The following is a 12,121-nucleotide window of genomic DNA, read 5'->3' on the forward strand; positions in this document are numbered from 1 at the left end:
ATAGAGAACTAAAATATATCAGTCTGATAATGCCTAAAAAGAATGGTCCAGCCCTGATATACCAGTTAATCCTCTCCTGAATGAGGAACATGGCAGTTACATAGACCTTGTTTTGTGCACAGGGAAACAGTCATGATGGAACAGGAAGGGCCTTCCTCAACTGTTGCTACAAAATTGGAAGCACCCAATTGTCTAAAATATGTTTGTATCCTGTAGCATTATGTTGACCCTTCAATGCAACTAAGGGGCCTTGACCAAACCCTGAAACCATGAAGCTCCTGACATGCAGTTTGTGTATTTATGTTGCTCCCAGAAGTAGTTTGTAACTCTGTAGTGAGTGATACAATAGGTGATAATTGATTTTCACATGCTAAGCTCTTCAGCCCTCAACAGCCCTACTCTGTGAGTTTTGGCCTCATGTCCAAAACATCGTCATAACCACAAGAAATAGCCTTTTTTCCCTCGCTAGTCTCACAATCCGTGAGTCCTGCGATATATTCAGAAGAAAGTGGGCTGACCCTCTCTGTTACAACCAGTGCCAATGTGCATCCCATAGAAAATAATAGAGATTGCAGCCTTAGCAAAAGTCTGTTTACATCGCCAGTTATCTGTGATCTCAGCATGGGGGGACTTTATTTAAAGTATATTTACACAACATAGACTGCGTGTTCGCTAAAACAAAAAACTGTTTCTGTGTAGTAGCAATTCAAATTATGCTAATATTAATTACGTTTCCCTGTACATTCACTAGATTTCTAATAAAGGAAATGCTCGCCACTGAAAAGCTGGTGAGACTGTTGTGGCTGAAAAGTTGCTTCCAAGATGAAGGACAGTGCTGTGAATATTAGAAACTCACTGCGTTGTTTCCCGATTGAAATTCAAGTTACTCCCATGAAACACCCATGTGTATAACGTGCTATACTTTTAACTTTATGATCTCACTGTAACAAATGTGTTCTGTGGTCAGAACAGTGAGAACTTATATCAGCAATAAAACTAGAAGGTCGCAGCTACAGTCTTCTATAAAATATTAATATTACGAACACTAAATATTCTTACTAAAAAGAATAAAAAGCACATCAAAAGCAAAATAAATGATTATTTATTTAAAACACAACAATAATTAAATACATATTATAGCATTATACAATAAAATACATATAAATAAAACATTGTGTACATATGTACAATATACCCACAATCCCCCAGCTCCTATAGGTATTATTGATGTCCTAGTCTCAATATTGTAACTATTGTAAAAGTGTTGAGTTTCTATTGACACATGTAAATTGTATTTCCAAACAATACTGTGTAAAAGGATTGTTTACATCATTGTTTCTCAACCGTAGTCCTGAAGTACCCCACAGTAGTCCAGGTTTTCATTATTGCTGAACTAGGGCACAGGTGAAATAATCAGCTAATGGGTGAGAGCAAATTAGTTACTGATCAGCTGATTATTTCACCTGCTCACTGGTTCAGCTATAATGAAAAGCTGGCCTGTTGTGGGTACTTGAGGACTGTGGCCGGACTGTTGGACGATGGACATTTGGCCGACAGACATTTGGCAGACGGACATTTGGCCGATGGATAATAGTCCAACACACAAGTGGCTTTCAGATAACAGTCCGGCCATGAAATAGATAGATTTGATAGATAGATAGATAGATAGATAGATAGATGCAATAGATATATAAATTTGATAGATAGATTCAATAGATAGATTCAATAGATAGATATATAAATAGATAGATTGGATAGATAGATAGATAGATAGATAGATAGATAGATAGATAGATAATTTCACAGAGAATTACAAGACATGCAGGCTGGGACCCATGGTTAGGTTCCCAGAGGCGGTTGTGGTGCCCAAGGCTCTGATTAGAACAGAGCACTCCGGAGCGTATCTGCCCTCGGCCAAACTTGGAACATGCTTCGGCATTCTGTCTGTCGGCCAAATGTCAGTCAGCATTTTGTCAGACCACCTTGAGGACCGCGGATGAGAAACACTGATTTACATTACACCTTCAATGTAGGTGGCAATGCTGCTTTGAAAATATCACCAGTATCAGAAAAGCACCCACCCACACTGATTTCAGCAGTTTTGAATATTTCACTGGCAATCTCGTTCCTCAGATGGATCCCTTTTGAATTTATATACATTGTGGTTGCTTAGATCATCAGGGCCTATGAGTGATTTACCACTTGGTGGCTGGACTGCTTCCAAATCCTAATAATAGCACTGGGCCCTTTAGTACTACCCATTGTACTGCCAATGCTTTTGTATGGAGATTCCATGGTTATGCGCTGGATTTTATGCAACTGTTAGCAATGGATGTGGCTGAAACACCTGAACTCAGTGGTTACTAGGGGTGTCTACATACTTTGGCTATATGGATACTAAGATAGATAGATAGATAGATAGATAGATAGATAGATAGATAGATAGATAGATACGGGTAAGCTAATACAACTACTCTAACTGAAATTATATCAGTTAATTGAGAAAGCAACAATATACTGTGTGTATATATATATATATATATATAAATAGACACACACAAAAGAGAGGTCTCGCAGCGCATAAAAAACACGGAGGGGGAGAGATAAAAGATCCCTGATAGTGTGGTATTGTATGGTTCACTTGGAAGAAAATAAACTTAAGATAGATTTGCTCACCTTTTCATACCTCAAATGTATGAGGTATGTAATACGTGTTGAGGGGGAGAAAAAGCTGAAACCGGTACAATCCTTAGGTACTTGAAACAGTTTCCTAGTGCTTAGGTCCACATTTCTTGGAGTATGGTAGATGAATTCTGTTTCCAGAAGAAATTCACAGGATCTGTATACTCAGTTAAACACAATTCTTTTATTGTTAAGAAGTGCAGGTCGACTCCTTTAATATACAATTCACGTCTATATGAGTGAGAAAGTTCCAGATAGGAAGTCTTATTTGATTAAAAACCTCCAGATGAGGGCAATAAGTTTAGGGGGCAATGAGTTAGGCTAAATCTTCATGTGAGGGTGGAAACGGCAGCATCTCTATTCTGCAGCCACCAATAAGCAAGTGCTATCAAGGGTGCTGAAACTAAAATGGGCCAGTTAATAAGCTTTAGATTCCTGCTTTTTAAATAAAGATAGCAAGAGAACGAAGAAAATGTATAATAGGAGTAAATTAGCAAGTTGCTTAAAATTGCCTGCTCTATCTGAATCATGAAATAAACATTTTGGGTTTATCCCTTTAAATACTATGTACAAGTGGTGTGTATACTATGTACAAGTGGTGTGTGTGTTTATAGATACATTAAATGAGCTATACAGCACCTGTATCGGAACCCTATTAATCCCTTGCAGTGCGGCAACTTACCTCATCAGATTGAGGTAGATTCTGGTAACGGGATACACATTATCAGAAAGTCATAAGTGGACTTTTTATCTAATTTCATGTTTTAAGTGTTTTTTTAGCTGTATTTGTTTTAAGTGTCATTTGTTTTAGAATATAATTTTTTAAGTGCTGTTTCCACTTGTACACACATTAAATGAGCTATGTTTTGAGAATATATGCTTTTGATTAAACTGTTTCAAAAGAAAATATTCTTATAGTATCATAGAAAGACTGCTATCTGCTAATCTCTTATTTAATCCAAAAGGATGTATTGTCTTTAGTTGGTGAATACAAAAGGTTTAATGTTTTCTGAGTTCTATTAATCATTCTCTGCCTTTTGTAACTGGTATTTGTTCTATTGTCTTTATTGTGAATTAATTTGAATTTTTGTTATGAAACATTTCAAAATGTTCTCTCAGTCCATATTCAGAATCCTTGTCTTTGATATTTTTTTTGTGTTCTAGGACCCCTTATTTCAAAATACTCTTTGTGCATCCTATGTAAAACTTATGGCATGTGCATTATAATAAGTACAAAACATATTCAGATTTGCAGTTCAAGAAACTTTCAATTGGATTTTTTTTTACATTCTGTATTTATGATCAATTTAGTATTTCCCTATTTATATCAATGTGACTGCAGCAAATGCAATTCCTTCGGCCACATTTAAAAAATCCTTTGTATGTTTTTTACCTTATCATATGCATATCTTATTGGGTTTTCAGAAAACTCTTTTTCTCTAAATTTTAGTTTTAGGTTGGCGCCTGCTTTCTCAAATTTTGCTTTGTTCGAGCAATCCCTTTTAATTCTTTGAAACTGACTATAGAGTAGGTTATTTATCCACCTTAGGTGGTGACAGCTTTTCGCATTCAACTACCCATTGGTGTCAGTTTCTTTAATGTAGGTTTTGTTCTGGATATTGTTGCATTTAATATATAAGGTTATAGCAAGATAGTTCAAGAAGCCCCCCCCCCCACACTGGGTTTCTGTGAAGTTCAGATCATTTTTGTTCACACTGGATGTGAAAGAGTTAAATTCCTCTCTAGTTCTATTCCAAACAACAATGATATATTTTCCAGAAGACAATATTATTTTTAAATGGGTTATTTTTCCTAATTTTTTATTCCTCGAAAAAACCCATGTACAAATTGGAGAAATTAGGGGCAAACTTGGTTCCCACCGCTGTGCCCCATTTTTGTAAATAGATTTTTTTGTCGAACTGGAATTAGTTTTTTGTAATGTAAATCTCATAGCATCTGTATTTAAATTTATTTGTTTGGGATTTGTTTCATGACTTTGTTCCAGAAAAATGTTTACACTATTAACGTCCATTTTGTTTAAAAAATCTGAATTCATTTTCATTTAAGATCAATTCTGTTTTTTCTTTAGCTATCAGATTAATGTATTCTCTTAAAAATATTTCAGTTATGTCCCTTTCGAGTATCTCACGTTATTTTATCTGTGAGTAGTTTATGTGCTTCTGTTGAATAATTATAATAGGTTTGAATAACTAAACCCCCACCTTTATCTGCTTGCCTAAAAACTATATTTCTATTTTTGCTCAAGTTTTGTAGCTAAGCTTAAATGCAAAAATTGGTCCAACGTTCTTCAAATTCTTAAAGGACTATATCTTCAGATAATGTAAGGTGTTTCCCTTTCAAGTGTATTGGATAAAAAACAGATTTGGGTTTATATCCACTATGTTGAAAATGGAGTTCTATTTCTGTTTCTTCAGATTCTTTATCACCCTGAGTTAGGAATATTTGGTCTTGTGTTTTACACTCATTCTTTTTGGAAAAATGTCTTTGTAAGTTGTTTTCGAACAAATTTCTTAGTGTCAATAAAAAGTGTATTTATTTGTAGGGGCAAAAGAAAGTCCTTTTTTTGGAGTTCTTTCTCATTATTTGTTAACACATAGGCCTCTAGTTATCAAGGTCTGTCGGACCTGATCCGACAGTGCGGATCAGGTCCGACAGACCTTGCTGAATACGGCGAGCAATACGCTCGCCGTATTCAACATTGCACCAGCAGCTCACAAGAGCTGCTGGTGCAACGCCGCCCCCTGCAGACTCGCGGCCAATAGGCCGCCAGCAGGGGGGTGTCAATAAACCCGATCGTACTCGATCGGGTTGATTTCCGGCGATGTCTGTCCATCTGCTCAGAGCAGGCGGACAGGTTATGGAGCAGCGGTCTTTGTGACCGCTGCTTCATAACTGCTGTTTCTGGCGAGTCTGCAGGCTCGCAAGAAACACGGGGCATCAAGCTCCATTCGGAGCTTGATACATATGCCCCATAATCTGATAGATTGAATATTTTAATTTGTTCCATGTTACTAGGGTCTTTTTCTACCACCTAGTTCTTTTTTCTTTGTTTCTTTTGACCTCCTCTACAACATCTTCCTCTTGATATTCTGTCTTTTCCGAGCGTGCCTTTGGGTGTAAGGGATACCTTGGTATTTGAAAGGAGACTTTTTTTTCTCTTTCAAGGCTAAAAAATGGTTTTGATGATCTTGTTTTTGATTCCATTTTTTATTTTGCTCTCTTTGTCTATCTTGATTTGGTCTGAATGATCTATTGTATATATATATATATATCTATATGAATATATAATTTTATATATATATATATATATATATATATATATATATATATATATATATATATATTAATAATACAGTGAATGCCATCTCCTTCGGATGCTGGTGAGAGTATGGAACAATTTGATATATAAATAAATAACAAGATTACTACATTGTTTTACTGTTTACAAGCAAATTTAAAAATTTCTTGACCTGAAGCTATTTTCAGTTAATATTACGTATTATTGGGGAATAAATCCATCCATGTAACTTTTCTGCTTATAGCAAATGTCTTGAAGAATCTAAAATCTCTCCAACTTTTATGTGAGGGAAAGTAGAACACCAGGTAATGGTAATTCATCTATTTAGTCCACAGCATTGGGTTGTCTCAGTCCCATTGACAAAAGCAACAGTTAATTTTTAAAAATATATTTAATATATTAACTATGCTTAAAATATTATACAGATATATACAGTAAATATACAGATATGGTTAAATAATTTGTTTTGTTTTGAATTGTTCTCTGTGTATATTATTGTGAAGATAGAATGTATACATTAAGGGATGCTACGAAAAAGAGAAACAAGCTTAACAGTAATCTTTTTACAGAGGATGAGGTTTTGTTAGCATTATCAAAAATAAATGTTAAAAAGGCAGTGGGTCCTGATAATATTCATCCAAGGGTTTTAAAAGAACTTTGATCAGTGATAACTGTCCCATTAACTGATCTGTTTAATCAGTCACTATTAACTGGAGCTAGCCCAGATGATTGGAGAATAGCAAATGTAATACCTCTTCATAAAAAGGGCAGTAGAGAAGAATCTGGTAACTACAGGCCAGTTAGTTTAACTTCAGTAGTAGGGAAATTAATGGAAAGCCTCTTAAAAGAAAGAATTATGACTTACATAAAGACAAACAATTTAGAGGACCAAAATCAGCATGGTTTTACTTCAGGGAGATCATGTCAGACTAATCTAATTGACTTCTTTGTTTATGTAACAAAAGTATTAGACAAGGGTGGAGCAGTTGATGTAGCATATCTAGATTTCAGCAAAGCATTTGACACCGTCCCACACAATAAACTAATTCACAAACTGTATCTCCTTGGTCTCGATTAAAAAATTGTGAACTAGGTGGAATGCTGACTTAAGGACAGAAAACAAAGTGTCTTAGTAAATGGAGTTCATTCAGCAGAGGGGGCTGTTACTAGTGGTGTTCCTCAGGGGCCAGTTCTGGGGCCTGTTTTGTTTAACATATTTATCTGTGATATCAGCAAAGGGCTACAGGGGAAAGTATGTCTGTTTGCAGATGATACAACAATTTGTAACAGAGTGGATGTTCCGGGGGGGTAGACAAAATGAGAAGTGATATACAACAATTGGATGATAGGACAAATGACTGGGATCTAAAGTTAAACACAGCAAAGTGTAAAATAATGCATTTAGGGAAGAAAAATCCAAATGTTAATTACAGACTCAATGACACTTTACTGACTGTTACAGATGAGGAATAGGACTTGGGAATTATTATTTCAGATGATTTCAAATTTAGTAAACAATGTAGTAATGCAGTGAGTAAGGCTAGCAGAATGCTTGGATGTATTGGTAGAGGTATTTGCAGCAGAAATAGTAAGGTTCTTATGCCACTTTATAGATCATTAGTTAGGCCTCATCTTCAGTATTGTGTGCAGTTCTGGAGGCCATATCTTCAGAAGGATATTAACAAACTTGAATCTGTGCAAAGAAGGGATACAAAAATGGTACATGGTATAAAAAATAAAACTTACCAGGATAGGCTCAATGACCTAAATATGTATAGCTTAGAGGAGAGAAGGGAAAGAGGTGATATGATAGCAACTTTCAAGTACGTTAAAGGGCTTAGTAAAACGGAGGCTGTGGGTATTTTACATAAAATGGAAAATTCAAGAACAAGGGGTCATGAGCTCAAGCTAAAGGGTAGTAGATTCAGGAGTAATTTGAGGAAGCACTTCTTTGCAGAAAGGGTGATTGATTTATGGAATAAACTTCCTCAAGAGGTAGTAGCAACAAACACTGTGGGGGACTTTAAAAATGCATGGGACAAGCATAAGGCTATCCTACAAACTAGATAAGTTTATACTGTTAGGTAATATCGGGTAGACTTGCTGGGCCTATGGCTCTTATCTGCCGTCAATATCTATGTTTCTATTATGTACCTTAAATAATAATGAGTTTACATTGAAGAATTGCTATATCTGTTGACTGCACAAACATTCAAAATGTTACAGTGCTTTTTTTTTTTTTTAAATGGACTTTCCAGTGCTGAATAAGCCAACTTTTTTAGTGGAAGTTGTCTGTATCATAATAATAATAATAACAACTAGTATTTATATAGCGCCTTTCTCATAGTGGGACTCAAAGTGCTTTTTCAGCGTTCACTCTCGGAATTAACCAAATCGGTAGCTGAATAGTAATAGTTGTTATAATTACCCAATTTAATGGTACTCATTTTATCAACCTTGGAAGGATGAAGGGCTGAGTTGGTCATGCCGGGATTTGAACCTGTGACCTTGGATTTTTAAACAGGCTTTTTTGTAGTCAGGGCATTTACCAACTGAGCAACCTTATCAGCCTATAAGCAATAGTGTGCCATGCCTTCCTATTAGTTTCACTTTATATTTAAACAGCTTTTACTTTTTCATGGAAAAAATATATATTTTCAACATGTTTAACAACTACTCTTTCATACAAATTGAGGAGCATAACCCTTCAAATAAATATAGCATTACAGTAACTTTTTTATTTCTTCATTAGGGCTACACATATGTACAGAAGAAAGATGAATGTTGTGGGAAGTGCAAAAAGACTGTCTGTGAACAAAAGATCATCTCAAGAGGACAAGCTGACGTGGATATCTCAGGGACCATTCGCTATCGCAATGTACGTTTCTCAAACTGGAATAGTATACACTATGGTCTATTTTCATTGTAGTTCTATTAACAGTATTATGAGCATATTTGCTAATATAATATATACTAATATAATATATGTGAAATATGTTAATTAATACTAGGCATGTACATTCAGAGGTTTCAAATGCCTCTGAATGTGGAAAAAGGCGACTCACTAAGATCTTAGACCTTGATTACAGTTAAAGTGCAAATTTTTGCTTTTTTCAACATGTGTGTTAATGTGTGCACGCATTACAAGTTGAAAGCAAAAAGAACGTAACTTTGTGGTTGCATCCTCATGCTCAAAAGGGCACAACACACAATTGTGATTGCATAATTGCATCTCCCCATAGACTTTAATGGAGCCTTGTTTTCATGCAGAAAAACTAACAGACACAGCTTGTGCTACCCCGATAGTAACACATTAATATATATGTATTTAAATGTATACATACACATATATATATATATATATATATATATATATATATATATATATATATATATATATATATATATTTATGTGTCTATATGCTTTGAAATACATATAAATGCTTATAAATACATACATATATATATATAAATTCATAAAAAATATATTTATAGACTTACAAATATGAATAAATGTATTCTAATGGATCCCTATGTAAAAGCACTTTTGCCATTTTTTTTTAAACACCTGCAATGTTTTTTTAATAAAAATCTATATTTTTGTCACTTGAGGTCTGAGGTGGCTCTCGTGCGATTGTGCTCTCGCGGTTGCATTTACTTCCAACTTGTAATATCAAGGTTATTTAACACGTGCCCGAAAACAAATTTTTGCCCCAATTCAAGCGCACAGAGATTTGTGCTCCACTTGTAATCTAGCCCTTAGTGTGTTGCACTTTCACAAGAAGAAATCTGGCTCTGAAAGGAGCCAAATGCCATGAGCAGCAGCATTCGGAAGCAACTGAAACCTCTGCATGCACGTGCATTATAGAAACTGTGCTGTCACAATGCAGTTTTTTGTTTCACCTCTCCCATCCTTAAGCAATGTCAAACAAAAGTTAAATTACAAATAATACAAGCTATAATTTTTCAACACATTTTTGTATACTTCGTCCATTCATAAAGCTGAGTGAAAGCGCTCTGTACAGCAGTATATTCTGTACTGTGCAGATCATTCCAATTTCCTAAGTTCACCAAAAATGGGAGAGGTCTCTAGTGAAAGCTTTCATCTAAAGTCACATAATTCTAGGGGCTGATTTACTTACACTTGGCGAGCCCAAATACATTTTTTTATTGAATACGATTTAAATTATAGCATAGGAAATAGGTATGCTTGTCTTACTGCAAAGTTTATTGGATATTAGTGAATCAGGATCAGTGTGTCTTGTATTCACATGCATTCTTATTCCTCCCTATACAATATTATCTTGTATACCCCCCTGTTATGACAAAACATAGGTCAGGTATGACAACCTCATTGTGAAATTCACGTTCATTGCTTTCATCAAATTTCTAAACACGTTTGTTAGATTACTCTGGTGATCGGTTCTGAGTAAGGATGGGCAAATATTTTGCAACATTCCAAAAATTAAATGAATTTTAACACATTCGTTCCTTTGTTTAGAATTTTTAATGTTTGTACAACATTCTAACATTAATTTAATGTAATAGTATTTCTAATGCTTTATTTAAATTTAATATTCAATTAGAATTTTGAAAATTTGAATATTGCATATTTCAAATCGTATCATGCAATATTTGAATTAGAAAAATTTGAATCAATATATTTTTAATAGTATTTCTAATGCTCTCTTTAAATGTAATATTCAAATTATGCAATATTCGAAATAGAATTCAAATCAATATATTTGTTTCTATTATGTATCAATTTACTAAATTCCCTACCGCATGAACTATTGAATTTATGAATTGTATTTGTTAAATCGAATGTTATATTTGAAATTTCAAATGTGGATATTCGATCTAATTATGAACATTTGTAAATAAAAACTGGAAATAACATTTGATTACTGGATTTCAATACATTTTTATTCTTATCAATATTCGATTGTCCACAGGACAATTTGTTCTACTAAGCAAATTGCACTTTCACCACATTCGCCCATCCCTAGTCTTGAGATACATTCTTGATATCATTATATATAATTCAGAGACTTCAACTTTTGTCTGTGACAGTTTTAAAATATGTAATTAATATAGTTTGTGCATTAATTCATAACAGGTTGGTGATATATGGCCTTCTCCCTATGATCCTTGCGTTATCAATGAGTGCGCACAAGTGAATGATGAGGTGTTTGTTCTACAAAAGAATGTTTCCTGCCCTGTAATACATACAAAGAAATGTCCTCCAGGATTCGAGCTGACATGCATGAGTGGATCAGAATGTTGTCCATTATGTCAGTGTGGTAAGCATTAAGTGCCATCCTTTGGATCAATTGATATGATTTTATATTAGAAATCTTTTGTTCTTACTTAATAGCACCTAAAGAGACATTGGGGCATATTTATCAAAGTGTCAACTGAAAATATGCTTGAATCTAGCGTTGTATTTGTTGCAAGATTGATCCGCCGTAGTTATTAAAGCGCCAAGATTGTCAAATGTTGAAATTTGTGACGTAATATATGCTACTGCGATCTCAATCCGACACAGATCGATGCTTGCGTCATAACAGATGTTTCGAATTCAGATTTGATTCTATTTGACACTTTTCCTAATTTATCAAACATTAAACAGGTACGCTCTTGTCTATTCTGACCCAGCGTACCTAGTTTTCAGCCCGCCACCCTTGAGGCTGAGGATGCCATAGAAATCAATGGGAGTCTGAAATTACAGAAAGCTTATGTTCGATGCTGCAAGAGAACGAAGTATATAAAATAATAAAAGTAAATTAGAAACTTTATTAAAATTGTATACCCTTTCTAAATCAAACAATATTATTGCTCCACATTTGGTGCACTAGTAGATATAGGGATAAAAATGGAAAACACATTACTACTTATGGATTGTGTTACAAATTTGTCTCTCATTACAAAGCAAGGAGACAATATTTCTCCAAATTTGTTAAAAAGTTTTGCCCAAACTTGTCTCTCTAATAGATATAGAGATAAAAATGAAATAAATACACAACATAATATAGCAAACTTCCTTTTTATTTTTTGTGAAAAAAATCTATGTGCACCATGTTTAAGCCATGTAATACAAGTCACACGCCCCACTTTGCA

At 34.5% G+C, this 12,121-nt stretch overlaps 1 protein-coding gene across 1 annotated transcript in view; it reads left to right on the top strand.

Annotated features, from left to right (window-relative positions):
- The window catches only part of VWF (von Willebrand factor), a 424,292-nt gene that overhangs the window by 370,371 nt on the left and 41,800 nt on the right, over positions 1-12,121 (top strand). The window contains exons 44-45 of the mRNA XM_053718732.1: positions 8,754-8,879; positions 11,121-11,304. Of these exons, the coding sequence (XP_053574707.1) occupies positions 8,754-8,879; positions 11,121-11,304 (310 nt within the window). The remainder of the gene's footprint in view (positions 1-8,753; positions 8,880-11,120; positions 11,305-12,121) is intronic.

Source organism: Bombina bombina, chromosome 6, assembly GCF_027579735.1.
Source record: "Bombina bombina isolate aBomBom1 chromosome 6, aBomBom1.pri, whole genome shotgun sequence".
Lineage (NCBI taxonomy): Eukaryota > Metazoa > Chordata > Amphibia > Anura > Bombinatoridae > Bombina > Bombina bombina.